The sequence below is a fragment of the Corvus moneduloides genome, chromosome 5 (assembly GCF_009650955.1).
Source record: "Corvus moneduloides isolate bCorMon1 chromosome 5, bCorMon1.pri, whole genome shotgun sequence".
NCBI lineage: Eukaryota > Metazoa > Chordata > Aves > Passeriformes > Corvidae > Corvus > Corvus moneduloides.
Window position 1 is genome coordinate 220316 of NC_045480.1, and position 19050 is coordinate 239365.

The following is a 19050-nucleotide window of genomic DNA, read 5'->3' on the forward strand; positions in this document are numbered from 1 at the left end:
ATTTATGTTCTTTTTCAAAAACAGTGTTCAAAAATATGCATTGATCTGAGTAAAGATGCTTTTCATTGTCATTTTCAATCCTTTTAAAATATCTTGAAATATGAATTTTCTTTCCAGTAAGTAACAGAAAGCATTTGCTTTTTTTTTTCAGATTGCATTCTCACAGCACAGCAACTTTATGGACCTGGTGCAGTTCTTTGTGACATTTTTCAGGTACTTTTCATTTAAGACAGCTAAATGTTACTTCTTTAGGTTTTAGGCTTCAGCGTTTGGGTTCTTGTTGGTTTGGTTTTCTAACTTAAACATCCTGCTTACAGCACAGCCTAGAAAATTGAAATCTTCAGTCTGTTTAAAATATTTAATTAGGAATTATGTTAAGAAAATGAATTGTCTGCCCATTTTTGCCAATACATCATGTTCTGTGCATGCAGGGAAAGGGGGGATGGGGCTGGGAGAGGCTTTTGGAAAAGGAGTTCTTTTTGAGATGGTATAGGAAACATTGACTTCCCTCATCCTACAGATAATGTGTGACTTACTGCAGATTTTCACACCTCGTCAGACACCAGTCATAAATTAGGGGAGTTGTTCTGCAGAGAGTTAAGTCAGGAGTAATTTCCAACTCTTTAGGTGCCACCTTTTGATTTTAAACTGAACTCTGAAAGTATGTCAAGTTAAATACAAACATATGTTATACAATAGGAGCCAAATACTTCTGGTTTTCATACACTGCTCTAAGTTCATTTCTTAGTATAAAGTGAACTGATGATTCCCTCACAGTGGGAACCAACAGAAGCCATTTCAATACTTGTTTCCTCTTCTATCCTCCAAAAAATACAGCCCTACCAAAGCAGTGAAAGACTTCCCAAAGCACAGCAGGCCCTCTCTTCAAGGCTTCAAAATCCAGTGTGTTGGCCTCTGTTTTAGGGATTGTTAATACTCCAGAAGTATAAGCCAATACTTGATCCATAAGAAGCCCTTCAGGAGGGATATACATGGAGTAAACACTACTCCAGGTCCTACAACGTGTTCTAAAGTAGGCAATATTATGCCTGGTATAAAATGAGCAGTGGGAATAGTATCTTGCTTTAGATTTCATGCTAAATTTAATTAAAGCAAGAAGCTCCAGATGGATCCTTCAGACAAGTGGTTTATATCATTTTTTTTTTTTCATATGGAGCTTTTAGAGAGTAGAATCTGCTTTAGTATAGTCCCTGGAAAACAGTAGGTTTGAACCACCACCTTCCTGCCTCTGGAGTGGAGTAGGTTGTTACTCCTGGCTCAGATTAAGCATTTGTTTTGCTGAATTAATCACTGTCAACATTTTCCCTAGAAATCTTTGTGGCAGGGTAATTGCTTATTAGGAAAATAGAGGGAAGCAGTTGGTTCCTTAGTTCTTTTCTAATTGTATAAGATAAATCTGCACTACAAAAACTGTTCATTAGTACTTTACAGACCCAACTGCATCTGCGTATGAGGGATTGCTCCAGATTCATTATTTGAAGTGAATCCCTGAGGAGCTGTGGCTGCCCCATCCCTGGAAGTGTTCAAGTGTTGGACAGGGCTTGGAGCAACCTGGTCTAGTGGAAGGTGTCCCTGCCCATGGCAGGGGTGTGGAACGAAATGGTCTTCAGGGATCCTTCCAACCCAAATCCTCCCATGATTCCAATCCCAGCGTAAAGCAGAAGATAAGTGCACTGTGTATCTCAGTGAGCACACGCAGCTGAACATACCTGTCCAAAGGCTGCAAGCTGAAGAGTTACCAGTGATTTTCCTTTCCTCCGTCACTGTTATCACATGGATCTCCTTGAGAAGTAATGTTGTAATATTATTTAACATCCTAACAAGCCAGAGGAATAAGAACATGTGGATTTGAGAGAAGTCAGTTTATTGGTGTTTTCCAATTAAGCATTTATAATGTGTTAGAAATTCTTTGATTCTTTCACTACTCTTAAGCTCCTCTCCAAGTGTTTTATTTTACAGTCACTATAACTCCCTAATTAACCAGTGGATTAGAACAGTGTGATTCATCTCACTGGGTGTAGGGGAAACTATTGAAACATTTGCATTTTTAATGCTCTAGGGCACATTTCATAATTACTGTTGGATCCAAGGCAGACCATAAATAAGTAATACCTGAGAGCCCCCTGTGCTGTTAATGAGCAACATTTGGCTGAGAATTTGCTCCCTAAAATAGAGGCAAGGAAAATGCTTTGTGAAAACCTAAAAACAGTTGGTAACACTAACACCAAACTCAAAAACTGGGGTATGTATCAATTTCTTAGGTGTAATGGAGACATAAAGAGATGTTGTTCTGGAAAATAGATGTTTAGGGTGACTTTCTGTTTGCACATTTAAGGGTGTTGCTTCATTTTGCTGTTCTGCAGGAAATGCAGGAGTTGCCCAGAGCAGCTGTGGGTGCCCCATCACTGGAAGTGTCCAAGGCCAGGTTGGACATGTTTTGGATCAACCTGGGGTAGTGGAAGGTGTCCCTATCTATGGCAGGGGGGTTGTAACAAGGTGATTTTTAAGATCCAACCCAAACCATTCTGTGATTCTATGGATTTGGGAAATCTTTCTGAGCTGGAGATACTGTGGTACATTTCCATATTCTAGAAGCCACTTCCTCCACTTGGTTGTAACCCCATCCTGACTGTGCTCTTCTGCTGTGCAGCTGGAGGCATCAACTGTGCCTTGAGCTGTGTGGAGAACTTGAGAGGGAAACGGGGGATTTTCAGTTTCATTGCTGACATTTGAGATGAATTAGGTCAGTGCAGTCCTTACAGTGGGCAAGCCAGATTGCCAAACTCCAGCACTGCTGAGTTTGTGATATCCCAGGCACTGGCTGGGCTGCCTGTGAGACACAGTGGTATGGAAAAGCAGGAGCCTGGTTGTGCATTCAGACACCACCAGGCAGTGTGGAGCAGGACATAGGATTGGTTTCCATTTCACTGAGGAACTGGCGACTGTGGTCAGAGGGATGTGCCTCACATTTAGAGGTGCTGTTGGACTCCTGGAGCTCCTTCAGGATTCAGAGTTCAGCAACAAACCAGGCAGGGGGCTGTGTGTAACCCTTAATTTGTACTGCATGAATGTTTTATTTTAAGCTAAGAAAATGTCAGTGGATAAAGGTTGGGTAGAACAGTGAAGTTTTGAGGTTGTTAATATTGCATTATAATCAGAGCTGGAGGAGAAATGATATTCCAACCATTGTTAACCTTTGCAAAGCTAATGAATTGCAAGTAAACTGGGTTTTCTCTTTCCTCCTCTCTGCTTTTCATAACACAGCTCTTAAATTTACAGATTGTGCAGTTGTCTTTCAGCATGTAGTTTGAGCTATTTTGACAATTTCTAGTAAACATTTTTATTCATATCTGTGCTTCCTTTTATTCCAAAAAATCTGTCTGCCAGCACACCTATCACAGATATTTATCACCAGTGTACCTTTATGTACAGAAGATGCAAAAATATTTGTGGCCTTGTAAGAATATATTACTGCCCAATAATCCTTTCCCCTTTTTCTTTCTACCTTTTTCTTTCCCCCTTTTTCTTTCTCTTCTTCTCTGCCCTTTCCCTTTTGTTCCCTTCCCTTTCCCCTTCTCCTGCCCCTTCCTTTTTCCCTTCCCCTTTCTCTATGTTCTATGCACCTCTAGTTTATTGACCAGTTCTGTAGTGATTTATAAGGAGTATTAAGATGGATTTGAATGGAACAAGGATGTGGAAGCACCACAAGAAACAGCAGGACAGGAGCTGCAGGCATGGCTTTTGTTGTCACTGCTGCCTTTGCTTTTCCTGGTGTAGCAGCACTGAGAGACTCTAACAAGGACATGGAGGCATTGGCTAAGAGATTGGCCTAAAAGGTCAGAAGTGTGAGGGGAACAAAGCTGAACCCAAAAAGCTGTTGGGACCTACAGGGTATAAAGACCTATAAGCCCTCTAAACCAGGTTAGTTTGTTTCCAGCTTTCCCTCCTGGAAAGAAGGGAGGAGATGTGGTGAGGACCTGAGAACCAGCAGGTCTTGTCCTGTGTGTGGGACACAAGTGATGTTACCCAGACCAGCTCCCAGTACCCTGGGCATTTGTGAGTGTGAGGGTGTGAATAGTATAATCAATTTTTCTCTGAGGTCTAGTTAAATAGAATCAAGCTCAGCCTAGAGAAAATTTGGGAGACCTTATTGTGATCTCTACATACTTAAAAGAAGGTTCAAAGGAAAATGGGGACAGACATTTAAGTGGGGCCTGTAGTGATAGAACAAAGGGTGATGACTTTAAATTAAGAGGGTCTATTAAGGCTAGATTAGGGAAGAAATTTTTTATGGTGAGGGTGGTGAAACACTGGACTAGGCTTCCCAGAGAGGTGGTGAATACCCCATCCCTTGAAACATTCCAGTCCAGGCTGGACAGGGCTCTGAGCAGTCTGGTCTAGTTGAAGATGTTCCTATTCACGGCAGAGGGGTTGGACTAGATGCCCTTTTAAGGTCTCTCCAAGTCAAACCATTCCATTATTCTATTGTATGATCTCATCCTGAGCTTTATTACACTGATTTACCCATACCTCTGGTGTCTTCTACTGCACTTCTCTTCTGGGTTCTCACATGCACAGTTCATCTCGTTTCTTGCCTGCTGTTTGTCTTGTCTTCCTTATCTGTCCTTGAAGCAACCTTCTAAGGGAGTCCAGTGTCTGGTCTAGTCTAGTGGGAGGTGTTCCCGCTGCTGGCAGGGTGGTTGAAACTGGATATAAGGTCCCTTCCAGCCCAAGCCAGTGTGAGATTCCATGATCCAACACTGACTCTCCTGTCCCACCGTAGGCTTACAATGAGTGTTAGAGAAATGGTTGTTATTTCACAAATGGAACAAAAGCTGTCAGTTTAGTGTTTTCATGGTGTCTCATCAAACGTCATGTGCCTCTATTAGGGTTTGAATATCAAATGGAAATGTGTAATTTTAGTTTGATACAAATAATTGGACTTGTTCCTCAGAAAAACTTGAGCAGGAGCACTATTTGCTCAGTACGGGACTCAGGCAGATGGTTTTGTGTGCCATATATTGTTTTTCCTGACTGTAAGTGTTTTCCCAGTGTTTCCAATAAGTGGGAATGGCCTGCAAATATTTTATTTACTCTTGTTGCTTATTAAGTAATTTTTTATTGCAGCACAAATGGAATTACTAAATATGTGCCTAAAATACAGTCTGAGTCCCTTTTTTTTTTTTTTTTTTTTTTAGGAAAAGGAAGAGCTTGGGAATATCTTTACATGATTTCTAACAAAATTAAGAAGATTAACATTTCAGCATCCATAACTTCCATCTTCTTCTCAGCACTCTTTACTTCATTTTCCATAATCATAGAACAGAATCATAAAATCGTCTAGGCTGGAAAAGCCCTCTGAGATCATTGAGTTCAAGCACTCCCCCAGCATTGCCAAGGCCACCCCTGCCCATGTCCCCAAGTGCCACATCCACAGGGCTCTGAAATCCCTCCAGGGATGGGGACTCCACCCCTGCCCTGGGCAGCTGTGCCAGGCCTGGACAGCCCTTTCCAGGAAGGAATTTCCCCAATATCCACCCTGCCCCTCCCCTGGCCCAGCCTGAGGCCGTTCTCTCTCCTCCTGTCCCTGTTCCCTGCCAGCAGAGCCCGACCCCCCCGGCTGCCCCCTCCTGTCAGGGACTTGTGCAGAGCCACAAGGTCCCCCCTGAGCCTCCTTTGCTCCAGCCTGAGCCCCTCCAGCTCCCTCAGCTGCTCCTGATCAGACTTGTTGTCCTGGTTTTGGCTGGGATAGAGTTAGTTTCTTCTCAGGAGCTGTTCTAGTGCAGTGTTTTTGGTTCAGAATGAGAATAATGTTGATAATACACTGATGCTTTGGGTTTTGCTAAGATGTGTTTCTCAGAAGTTTGTTGGGCTTTTTTTTTTCCTCTTGCTCTGCCAGTGAGAAGTTACTCAAAGTGGGAGGGATCATAGCTGGGACAGGTGACCCCAACTGGCCAAATGGATATTCCACACCATAGAACATCAAGCCCAGTGTATAAACTGGGGGAGTTACCTGGAAGGGTTTGATCTGGGAAGGGGGGCTGGCACTGGTCAGCAGGTGGTGAGCAATTATATTGTGCATCAGCTGTTTGGTTGGGTTTTTTTCTTTCTCTTTTTAATATCATCATCATTATTATTAGCCATTGTTATTGTGTTTTGCTTTGTTTTCAATTATTAAACTGTTCTTCTCTCAACCTACAAATTTTACTTTTGATTCTCCTCCGCGCTCCACCAGGGTGGGGGGGAAGAGACGGAGCTTGAGTGGCTTTGCAGTGCTTAATTTCCATCTGGGTTTAACCCATGTCCCCTGTGCTCCAGACCCTTCCCTCTCTTCGTTGCCCTTCTCTGCCACAACTAAGGTGAGTTGTGGCTTGTTGATGGCTCATGGCTTCTGCCATCTTCAGCAGAAAGAGGAGGTCGGGAATCTGTCTCGAGGGGCTGCAGGCAGCTGTTTGGCACAACCCAACCAACCACGTGCATGTTATGTGCTTGTTCCAATTATTTCAAGGTTTAATGCATCTAGTACTTTAAAATGTGTCCTGTAACTTTGCAGCATATTAAAATTTACTTGTAAATAGCACTTAAATAGCTTCCAATTCATCAAAATAATTTGGGCTGTGTTTCTAGTAATCATAGCAGTGCTTTCTGAAATTATTAAGTGACCTGTATATGTTAAAGCACATTAGCAGTGAGGCTGCTGTACATTTTGGTGTTTAAAGCTGCCATTTTTTACAAGCAATTCTGATGTGGATAAACATTTCACGAGGGTTTAATAATTGTGCCCTAATACACCAGATGGATTTTCTTCTCCCCTCCTGAGAATGCATCATAGTAAAGTGCTGATGGAGTTTTCCAGACATTTAAAAATGAAAGTGGACTTGTTTGAAAAGCTTTAAGGATACTGGGAGTGGAGAGAGTATTCTCTCTGTGGTGAAAAGGAGATTAAAGTCCAGAATAAAACCAGACAGTGTGTTTAAGCTCAGATTTTTGTGTCAATGTGGTATAACATTGGTATAACTGGTAACCCAGTGGTATAACAAGCACTGAAGGCTGATCAACTAAGAATTCATGCATGTGTTGAGGCCAACTGAGGAGAGATTATTTATAACCACATCGCTCATTTATTGTACTTAAATAATCTAATGAATAATTAAGAATGAATTAACAAAGCTATTTGCCAAATAGAAAACTGTCCATACAGTTTAAATGTATCTCCTCCCTGCATTGCAATATTTATGCTGTGTAAGCACAGATTTTTATAACTGTGTGAGCCAATGGAAGCTCTACTTGGTAGAACCTGACCGAAATGGAGTCATGTTCAAATTTCCCTGGGATGAAAAACTCTCTGGGGGTGTTAGATGGCTCTTGATGGTTCTTTTTCCTTTCAGTCTGGTTTCACACCTGAGTTTGCAGGTTTTCTTTTTTTCTGTTGGAAGACTTTAACTGGTCCTGAACTGGACTTGTCACAGGCCGTAGGAAAATGGAAATCCAACAACCAATAGAATCACAGAGTAGTTTGGGTTGGAAGAGAACTTAAAGATCACCATGTTTCACCCCCCTGCCATGGCAGGGACACCTTCCACTGTCCCAGGCTGCTCCAAGCCCCAGTGTCCAACCTGGCCTGGGACACTGCCAGGGATCCAGGGGCAGCCACAGCTGCTCTGGGCACCCTGTGCCAGGGCCTGCCCACCCTCCCAGGGAACAATTCCTTCCCAATATCCCACCCATCCCTGCCCTCTGGCAGTAGGATGCCATTCCCCTGTCCCTCTGTCTCTTGCCCGAAGTCCCTCTCCAGCTCTCTTGGAGCCCCTTTAGGCTCTTGAAGGGGCACTAAGGTCTCCCTGGAGCCATTTGAGATGGGGAAAGCTGTAGAGAGAAGACTTGGGTGAAGAGTGGATTTCTGGGATGAAGGAGGCTCTTGGTAGGCTGTTATTTTTGGAGAAGAAAGAGAAGGAGAGGGCAAAACAAGTCCCGTAGCAAAATTTTATTTTTAAAGTCTTTTGTAAACTGGTGGATTTTCATGGCTGGCAGAGATGTGTCTGGAGCTGTTGAGGAGAAAGCAAGGCAGGGCACAGTGTTTTACCAGGACTCTGCCAACCGTCGGCTCTCACTCCAAATCATTTCCCAGCACATCTCTCTGCACGCAGCTGGTTCTGTCTGCTGGTCCTGTATCTACAAAGTTGCTTTCCCAGAGAAAGTAGGGAAAAAAAAACTTCTCTAAAGCTACTGATGCTCACATCAGGTCTTTTAACTTATTTCAGGATGGTTTAGGCTGAGTAAATGCAACAATAGATCTTGACTTTGCTCTGCCCCTGGGGCTCTTCCAGCAGGTGATGGACTGCAGCAGGCTCTGCCTTTTATTTCTCCCCGAGTGCTTCCAAGGGTTGTTAGTTCAAGGGGGAAAATATATTTCCTTAGTGATTTTATAGCTTTTGTGGATATTTGCTGCCTCCTTGTGACAGTACAAAGATGTATGGTGCTGTTCCCCTGAAATACAAGGGTACTGTGGTGTGCGTTTTAGCAGAAGTTTTTATTAGTCTTTAATTGTTAATTCCTTGCTGTGTTTTCTCACAAAAATCTTGGCTGTGGTGCCAGAAATGGGCAGGAAAGGGAAACCAATGAAAGACTCTGGGACATGCAGACTTGTGCAGTGTTGCATTTTGGAAAGGAGATTTAGTAATAAAGGTGATCCTCTTAGTTCTCCACTCTAGCTTTCTTCTCTGAGGGAGTAAATAATACGTAGGGAGACATATTTACAGTGCCACTGTAAATGTGACACCTGGGGACATGGTTTAGTGGTGGCCTTGGCAGTGCTGAGTTAATGGTTGGACTTGATGATCTTAGAGGTCTTTTCCAACATAAATGATTCTGTGATTCTATGAAATCAACTCAAAATAAGAGGTCCAACAATTTTCAAATTGCTGAGGTCACTTTTTTCCTGAAAAGGGGCCATCCTTGTAGCAGTTAAGCATGTTTTGATTTGCATCTTCTATTTGGTGTGTCTATTTCTGAAGCTGTCTGATAGATACATGTGACTGGAGCATGTTACTGTGTAAAGGTGGAGACCTTGTTGACTTTGCTGGCTGTGGGTGGCACAATGCAAGTTCATCTGTATCCCTGACCTCCTGAGAAACTCCTCCTGGAGAAACTCAACTGAAATAGGTAATTTAACAGAGGTGCTCGAGATTAATGGCATTTTGCCATTGGTGGCATTTTTCCTCTGCCCTTTGCACTTCCATCTTGTTTCCCCAAAAAAAGGTGTATTGAGGAGATAAACCACGGAAAAGCCATGACAGCTGCTTATGTTGCATATAAACTGCATCTAAAATCAGAAAATCATGGTATGGCTTGAGTTGGAAGGGACCTTAAAGCCCATCCAGTTCCACAGCAGTTACACCTTCCACTACCCCAGGTTGCTCCAAGCCCTGTCCAACCTGGCCTGGAACATTTCCAGGGATCCAGGGGCAGCCACAGCTGCTCTGGGCATCCTGTGCCAGGGCCTCACCATCCTCACAGGGAAGCATTTGTTCCCCATATTCCATCCAGCTTGCCCTCTGGCAGTTTGAATGCTTTCTTCTGAAATGAAGCTTCTTGCTGGAGTCACGAGGTGAAGACAATTGCCTGGCAGGTGTTGGCTTTGGCAGCCTGTCCTGGGCACTCCTGCAGGTACTTTGAATATATTTCTTTTTCATGGTTAAATGTAATGTGGAGCCAGGATCACTTTCCTCCACTGCCTTGAAAATTTTGTTGTATTTTCATTCTCCATTTGTATAATGATATTAAAACATTACTGAAAACAAAGCAGACCAAAGATTTAGCTCATGGCTGGGCTGAGCTGGGTTTGCAAGGATACAATTTGGATTTTTGCTCTTCAGGGAGCACATTTAGATTTATTGAAGGAAAAGAGAGCTTAAAAGAAGAAAAAAAAAGCTTAGCAAAGCCATTAAGTGTGGTGGCATTTGTGCTGTGGGAAGCTAACAGGAGTTTAATGCCCCGTCCCTGGAAATGTCCAAGGTCAGGTTGGATGAGGCTTGGAGCAACCTGGGATAGTGGGAGGTGTCCCTGCCCATGCAGGGAGTGGAACTGGGTGGGCTTTAGGGTCCCTTCCAAATTCAACCATTCTGTGATTCTGTGAATCCCAGGACAAATGCGAGCACTCAAAATTTTTTCTATTCCTTCATTCAGTTGTGCCCATGCAAGTGTGGAATAAGTGAAATTCCATCTCATACAAGAGTAACCTTCTCCTGGAGAGAAATACTGTTTCCAGGTGCTATGGACAGTCTGCTGTAAGAAATAGCAGGCTGATGGTATGAAATCCTCAGTCCTGGACAATGCATGTTTGCTTCTGTCCTGCAAAGAGCAGGGAAATAGACTTGATCTTGATGGGTCCTGTGAAACTAAGATACTCTATGATTCTTCAACAAGATAGCAATTAAGGATTTAATGTCCATGCCTTTTACTTACTGGAAGCGCATTGTTTTTTTACTGCAAAACTCAGTAGTAATCCAGTACCTTTAAAAATGGAAAATAGCCATTAAAATGCTTGTCTAAACTATTTGTGTTTGCAGAAACATGGCCAGCCTTTTACAGTGCAAGAATGTCAGATTTTAATATTTAGAGAAAATGTGGTTGAAGTGATTTCTTAAAATGAAAGAGACAAAACAAATCTCTCCATGCTCCTCCTTAAATTTATAAAGAAACGGGCGCTGTAGGAGTCTTTAAAAGCTGTGCAGATATTTCAATGCTGAAGTCACAGAATCCCAGACTTGTCTGGGTCGGAAGGGACCTCAAAGCTTATCTCATTCCACCCCCTGCCATGTCACAAGGGCCACCTTCCACTATCCCAGACTGCTCCCAGCCCTGTCCAGCCTGGCCTTGGGCACTGCCAGGGATCCAGGGGCAGCCACAGCTGCTCTGGGCGCCCTGTGCCCGGACCATGAAGTCAAACAAGTGAAAATTTTTTAATGTTATGTGCTATATGATAGTAAAGCATGTTTCTGTGCATATCTAAGCCTGAAAAGTGTAATCCCATCACTGACTGGCTGCCTTTGGGGGTGTGTGCCCAATCCATGGAGTTTTCATAACATGTAGTCTGTAGATGGTGATACGGCAACAAGAACAGTCTCCACCTTTTGCATTTCTCAGGGAATGGTTCCTGCTGTCTATCCTGCTTTTTAATTATAGGTATTTCCAAGTCATAGTATCACAGAATCATTTAGGTTGGAAAAGCCCTCTGAGATCATCGAGATCAAGCACTCCCCCAGCATTGCCAAAGCCACCACTGCCCATGTCCCCAGTGCCACATCCACACGGCTTTGAAATCCCTCCAGGGATGGGGACTGCCAGGGCTGGACAGCCCTTTCCAGGAAGGAATATTCCCAATATCCACCCTGAGCCTCCCCTGGCCCAGCCTGAGGCCGTTCCCTCTCCTCCTGTCCCTGTTCCCTGCGAGCAGAGCCCGACCCCCCCGGCTGCCCCCTCCTGTCAGGGTGGAGTGTGAGAACATCTTTGCAGTCCTTTGCAAAGTTTCTCTTCAAGAGAAATCCCTGTTGGAGCATCCAGAGCCCAGCAGTTAATGTGAATGCTGCACTTGAGCAAATAAGTCATCTGTTCTGGTTAATCTTCCTGTCAATGGAAATTTTCCTTTAAACTGTCTTTCCGTATGTGCTGCAACATGCAAACAGGTTTGCAGATGTTTTCTGTAACCCATCAGTGCAGTCCTTTAGGAAAGAGGCTTCCACTGGGGTTCAGATTTTAATCTTAGCCTGTGTGCCTTGAAGTTGCTCATTAGGTATTCAGTGTGATAAGATCATAACTGTCAATACAATTGTTGTTATTGTTGTTGTTATTAGTATTTACTACTCCTTTTTGTTATATCTGCTTCCTTGCATTTTCCCTAGAAATTCATAAATCCATTCATCCTTTTTTCCCCCCCTCTTTTGACTGAAGAAAACCAATATAATTTTGGGAAATCAAGAAGTGCCTGTAGTTCTGCAACAGCCTGTTTACAAGAATTCACCTACTTTACACTGTATCTTATTTTTGTAATTTGGAAAAGAAATAATAATCAATTTTCTCTGCTTCTTTCAAGGCTTCTCGTTTTGGGGGTTATCCTCTCACTTAAAATATCACCAGAGATAGGCAATAGTGGCTTTTCGAATCTGATTAAATCTTTTACCCTTACTGTCATTTAAGGAAGTCAGGTAGAGAACTTTGGAACAACAGTTTTCCCTGAAAATAACTGTGTCATTCCTCACTGGGTATCACAAGCACTGAACCGTGCTGGATTTTCTTTCATCAATGTATCTCTAATTATTATTTTAACTTTTCATTTCTTGGAGTTTTTCAGCTGCCACTATGTTATGAACAAAGGCAATAAAATATTATTTTCTATTTTTTTTCCCTGTCCTTTCCAGTTGTTTCCTGTCATTGCTCCTGGTGGCAGCTGTGGTTTGGAAGATTAAACAAAGTTGCTGGGCATCACGACGGAGAGAGGTGAGAAGGATAAAATGTGTTCCTTAAATGTCTTTTTAATAGTTGTTCTCGCTAGTATTTATTCACATATGCATCCCATTAACCTTAAATTGAAGGCTAAGCTAATTCAGTTAATACTGCTGTTTAGGCCTTTAGTGTATTTTTGATTACAGTTTCAGTGACAAATTATGTTATTTTAGTATCCGGATGCTGCAGTTTCTGTGAAGCACCAAAAAAATAGGGGTGAATATCCTGAATTCCCAGAACTTCTATTTCTAGACAACATAAGTACAAAACCACATAAATTAGGAGATTCTGCACATCTGTTTCAAAATAGGAAACAGAAAATAGAAACATTAGCTCTTGCTTTAATATGTTAAAAAAAGAAGTCAAATCCCCATTTTCAAATTAAACCTTACTCAGATATTTTGGGAGGTTGGTTTTTCCCCCCCCCGGAACATTAGGAGCATAAGAAGAAGGTGGGGAAGCCACCCAGGATTTAGAAAGCTGTAGTTTACTACTTAAAAATGCAAATTTTAGAGCCAAAGTTTTTTCTTCTTCACCTACCCATGGTCCAAACCAGCTTCACAACTTTTTGCATTTGCATCATGTAAATAACTTTGTGCTTTACACCCCAAAATCTGGTTCCTCCTTGTTTATCCCTGATTTTTTTTTTCACTGCCTTCTTCTCTTGCTTCTCAATGGAACCTTGTTTCCTGTTCCACCCAAAGCACTCAGGGTGACCAGGGTGAGGTGGCCAATTGTTGTGGCACACAGAATGTGTCCTTAGTCCTCATTTTCCAGCACAAATGCCAAATACCTGAGTTGTGTTTGTAGAGAAGTCCTGTGTGCCACAAGCAACCAACCACACATTCATTGGGTTTTCTCAGTGCTAAAAGCATGGTAGGAGAGCCCCATATAATGTACAGGTATCAGAGGTTGGGCTGGGCTGCACCTGGAATTATTTCTAGGAGCTTTGTCTTGTTTTAATCTGTTTATTTCTATGCAAAAGGAGAGAAGCGAGACATTATTCGAGCAAGTCCATGTGCACTTCCTGTGTATACTTATCTATATGTCATAACCTGAGGCCAGATTCCCTAAGGAATAAGGTGTGTTTCTCCCCTGCTTTGGGATTTTCAGGTGAGATTTGCCCATTCCTATAGGTTTTCCTCTCAGCTGTCCTGCTAGGATGAAGCTCTTGGCAGCTGCAGACACCCAGCTGTGTCACTGTTCTGTTCAAGAGTGGTTTGTTCCCACATAGGAGTTGATCAAGAGGATTTGGGGGATTAATTTTTTCAGTGCTGGAATTCTTTGTAAGTCCCTGTTTCCTGCATATCTTCAAAAATCTGTAGCTGGTTGTACTTTGCAGTGCAGTGGTGTGAATAATATGAATTTATTCCATACGAGGAGCTCCTCTGTGGTAATAAAGCAGAATGATGTCTGATAACCCTTCTCCTCTTCTTCCTCTTTCTGCTTCAGATGTTTCTGCTCTTACTGGTGAACTTGCTGCAGAATATAATCATTGCTTTTCAAACAGATAACCCTTAATCTTGGAAATAATGGAAGTCTTTGAGGTTTTCTGTATTCTCTGAAGGTAGATCAGTTTTTACTAGGGCAGCTGGTTTTTTCCTGCTCACTTTCTTGGCAAGAAATGAAGTCAGCATAACATTCCCTGTGGCTCCTGGGGTTAAATGTTATCTAGGAATGTATAAGGAATACAGACTGAGAAGTAAATACTGTGCTTTGGAGCTCAGTTAAAGTATTTGAACAGTGGCCTAAGTGAGAAATGTCTCTATAAATTAAGTTACAGTCTGATGCATGTTTTAAGGAAAAAAAAGCTGGACTACTGGCAACATATTGGCGTGTTTTGGTCTAAATTCAATCTACACGTGTGGCTGTTTGACAGGCAGTTGTTCAGGGTGGTGTTTTCCAGGCACATTCCTGTCTTTTGCTGTTATTTGTCTTGCTCTCTCTTTTTATCTAGTGACTCTATCTTGTAATTCATGGATCTCTGCTGTTCCATTCATCTTAGAAATGAAATACTTGTAAGTCTTGAGGAAACAGTTTAAAGTCTTTGTCGTGCCATAATTACATATATTAATAAAGACTGTCTCCAGAAACAAAAGTCCACCCAAAAATTTGTTATCTAAGATGATTTTTTTAGCTTGAAGGTAGAGTTTCTTTGTACTGACTCTCAATAAACCAAAGCAAAGGTCTCTTTAGTAGTTAAAAATAATGATCAGTGCCCCGTCCCTGAAAGTATCCAAGGCCAGGCTGGACAGGGCTTGGAGCACCCTGGTCTAGTGGAACGTGTCCCTGCCCATGGCAGGGGTTGGCACTAGAAGATCTTCAAGGTCCCTTCCAACCCAAACTGTTCCATGATTCTACAAAATGCTGCAGCCCTGAAGGAAGATCTTTCTCTGGTTTGGGCTGTATTTTTAGCAGTAGTCAAGTTACAATCACCTGTTTCCCATGTGCTTGTTCTCTAATCTTAACCCAGAAGTCAGTAAGATATGATGCAGTGTGCAGGTAATTCCCAGCTATCCAACACATCTGCTTCCAACCCAAGCACTGAAAGTGCCCAGCTTCTTCTCACAGTGCAGAGTGAAAAGCTGATCGCTGAGACTTGTTTTGAGATATGTGTAGGGCAGAAAAAGAAGTGTGCTGACAGGTTTAGTAGTCAAAATTACTCAGCCAGGATTGCTTGGAAAATGTGGTGGGAGAAGGCATACAGCTGTGCTTGGTGTGGCTGGTTAATGGAACACAGCAGCATCATTTGGTTGAAACCAAGTTTGCTTTGCTCCTTATGGAGAAGGCAGCATGCTACAAATCCAAAATCTCCATCAGGATCTTGTGAAATATACAAGATTCTCCTGACTTCTTTCCTCTTCTGTATTTCAGCTGCACTTCTCTGGCCAGCTGCTTGCATGTGTCCGTGTCAGTGCTTCTCAGCCTCCTGACTGAAGGGGCTGTTGGGTGTGCAAACATGGTGCAGCCAATGTGTAGGAAAATGAGTTTGGAACACAGAGAAAGTTCAGACCTTGCAGAGTGTAAAACTTGACCTGAAGTAAAAATGGGAATGATTTGTGCCATATCAGGTGTTGGAGTGAAAGCTCCTCTGGACTCAGGCGCAGAGGGAAGCCAAAGCACAGGGGTTGAATTAAAACCTTTGGACAAGCTGAGATACATGAAGCCACACCAAAGTGAAATAGAAGTATAGATTTTTAACTTCAGTAGAAATATATGCTAAGTGCCTTAAACATTAAAAAGCTGTAGCAGAGGCCTTAAACACAGTTCTTACTGCAGCAGTGTTACCTTTTCACAGAATTCTTTACTTTAGACAAAACATAGATAGAATTACACTGTTCACGTTTTTTAGATGGAGTGTTCACATAAACAATAAGAGCTGATAGAAACTGTATATGCAAATCTGTGTAATACCCATGTAGTACTTGTGTGAGGCTTACGACTGTTAGAATTAGACCAGGATAGGTTAAGAAAAAGAAAACTAGAATGGTGTGTTAATCTTATTGGTCAGTTAACAAATATAATCCACACTTCTGTAAGAAAAAATATAAAGCTTATAGAATTAGAAGAAAAAGTTGTTTTTGCCTGCTGTTTGCTGTTGCTGCTTGCCTTTATCATGTAACCCCCTTCAAACTCTGCCTTCAAGAAAGCTGTGAGACTGTGAAATAAAGAACTTAGCAGAACAGCAGCCTCCTCTGCTCTCCTACCCTGGTCCAAGAAGGAAGGGTAACCCATCCAAGCTCAACAATCGGGCATTCAGGAGATGGGGTTGTAAACTGTGTGTTTATTCCCTTGCCATTGAGTCCCAGGTTTGAGTATCTTCAGACATCTTAAAAAAGGAAAATAGAAATAAAAAGGCAGCTTTTATAGGAGGCTTAGAATAAGGTGACTGACATTAGGAAATAGGGATAGCAAACCTTTCTGTCTTGTCTATAGAAAATGACATATTAAAGGAATCAAGGTGGTAAGAGAGAATAACACACAAAGTATGAGCATGATGTTAGAATTTTAATATGCTCATCTGCTGTCAGGAATTTTCTGTGCTATTGTTCTGTTTTTGCATCCAAATCCTCTTTTCTTCACCCTCAGTCTGCTTTGTTTCCTTCACTTGGAGCAAGGAGTAGCTCCCTCCCAGCAAAGGGATCATGGCTGACCCAGGGTGGTGAGGGTCAGCTGGATCACTCTCTGTGCCTCTTTGGAATGTGGTGGGAGTTTCAATAGCAAGCACCTACAGAGATAACTAAATTTGGATGTCTAGAGCTCAATTTAACCCTTAACATTAAATGATCTGTATTTTGCCTCCTTTCTTGCCAAGACTATCTAAGACTGAATATTTTCACTCTGCGAGTCACCCAGTTATTCAGGATGGGGTTTGTGTATTGATTTACTGCAGGAATTATCCTTCTCCTTCTTGATGTCCTTACTGAGACCTTTTTCCCTCCCAAGTATATTCAAAACTTAGTAGTGCTTCTGTTTCCACTGGCATCCTCCCCTGTAACATCCATGCACACGGAATACCACGTAGGCAAGCAAATTTCTATGTTTTTTACAGCAAAGATGTTCCAAGGGATGTGTGCTGTGTATTGCTTATTGCCCTGCCTTCCTTTCCTTCCCCTTCCTGCTCTCACCTGTTAGTATTTCATTCATCTCTTAGATCTTCTCTCGCAGACTGTGATTAAGGGCATCCTTGGTCAAAGAAAAAGCTTTAGATTTGAAATATTTTCAAACTAACTGTAATTCAGGCTCTTCATCATTGTTTAGAGTCTCCAGTGGTGTTTTGGACCAGGATCTGCTCCAAGGGATTTGGTATCAAACTTATGCAGAAGTATTAAAAGGTCTGGCAACAAATACCTCTAGATTTGGGCAGTCCCAGGTGCTTTGGAGGGTTTCCTGGTGTATTCTCTAACCTCACAGCAGTCATTTGCCATGTAGACCTTCTTGTTCCATAGCACTGACAGCACTATTTGGTGTCTGTCAGCAAAAAGAAAATATTAAGCTTTAGTTTGGGGTGGTTTGTAGAGAAAACAAGACTTGGAGGAGTGAGAAATGACAGCCAGCAGGTGACTGAGGAGGTCAAGTCACATGGTGAGCACACTAATTTCTCTCTTTACAGTGGGAAGCATAAGCCTGATTATCTTTTATTTATGCAGTTAAGGTGGGTTTACTTCCCAGAATAGCTATTCCCCGGATGATAGACTGAAGTAATGGTGGCTGTGGTGTTCTAATAACTGTATGTAAATTTCCATTTCCTGCATTTATGAGTAGTAAAATAAGAGCGCAGTGTTACTACTGGGTGTAACAAGTTACTGGAGTACTGTGTCCACACTACTCTCAGCAATGTTTTGGGTATTGCAGATGGTGGAGAACAACACTGAAAGATTAATTTGTTATCTGGAAGATAAGCAAGAGTTTAAAGCACCACAAATTCCTCATTTTCTCCAAGGAAGAACATATTGAGGTTTGGTGATGCCAGTCAGTGGCTGTGGAAAGGAATCATAGCAGATTCATGATGGGATGAGGATCTTCTAAAGGATCTGCCAAAAGTTTAAACAGTATGTCCCTGCCCATGGCAGGGGATTGGACTAGATGAACTTTAGGTCCTTTCCATGCTGAACCAGTCTGTAACACCCAATGTCAGCAACTGTAAAAAAGTGAAAAACTGGGGGTTTTTTCCCCTTCTTTTTAATGGCAAAAGTGGCAATGCCAATGATTTCTATTTTTAGAAACATGGCTCTCAGAATCAGTGCTTTTGGAAGGACCTTTTCTAGGTCAAGCACATGGTGCAATTCAGTGACTCGTACTAGGCAGGAGGTCAGATCAAATAATCGTAACTTTCCGCTCTCCCTAAATTTAAAATCCATGAATGGGAACCAGCTCATAGTGCCAGGAGGCTTTTTCCGAAATACAAACACTGTGTGCTCCGCCGTGATCCATGTGGCTTTGGTCACCAACTGAAGGAAACTGTAGCAGAAATAAGAGATGCCCTGAAGAGGAAAAACATCCCAAAATATTAGTGTTGACAAGAGATTCCCGCTTAGGGGGGAAATTGATGGTCTGTTTTTGTTTGAACATGCTCCTGTCACTTCTGTGCCCAGTGCAGCTCATCTCGGGGGAACTTGCAGATGGCCAGTTCCGGCTGACCAGTTGGGTCTTTAGCCTCTCTGTGTAGGACACCATTGGATTGGGCTGGCAGTCACAGACGTGGCGCTGGCAGACGACTGAGGCCTTGTAACAGTGGGGCTGGTGCTAGAGAGTTCAGTTGGTTTTGTATCCCAAAAAAGAACTGGTGGGAACTTGAGCAAAGATGAAGCTGGAGTATGAAATTAGATGAAGCTCAAGTATCATCCTTGGGATACCAACCCATTGGATCGAACCTTCTGTTTGGCAGGGGGTGGAACTGGATGGGCTTTTAGGTCCCTTCCAACCCAAGCCATTCCATGATGCTGATTCTATCAAGCCCATCTTTGGGAGAGTTCAACCTTGTTTAGAAAAAGCTCATGACTGCAGGTGTATTGAAGGTGTTCTCGT

The 19050-nt window shown here is 42.4% G+C and overlaps 1 protein-coding gene across 3 annotated transcripts in view; it reads left to right on the plus strand.

Moving 5' to 3' along the window:
- Positions 1 to 19050, plus strand: part of ATRN (attractin) — a 154573-nt gene that overhangs the window by 107936 nt on the left and 27587 nt on the right. For 2 of the 3 annotated variants that reach the window (XM_032110582.1, XM_032110583.1), the window contains 2 exons: positions 152 to 213; positions 12438 to 12516. In XM_032110582.1, coding sequence (XP_031966473.1) covers positions 152 to 213; positions 12438 to 12516 — 141 coding nt within the window. Of the gene's footprint in view, positions 1 to 151; positions 214 to 5219; positions 5504 to 12437; positions 12517 to 19050 lie in introns of those variants that run through there. The other variant, XM_032110584.1, reaches the window with a different exon arrangement.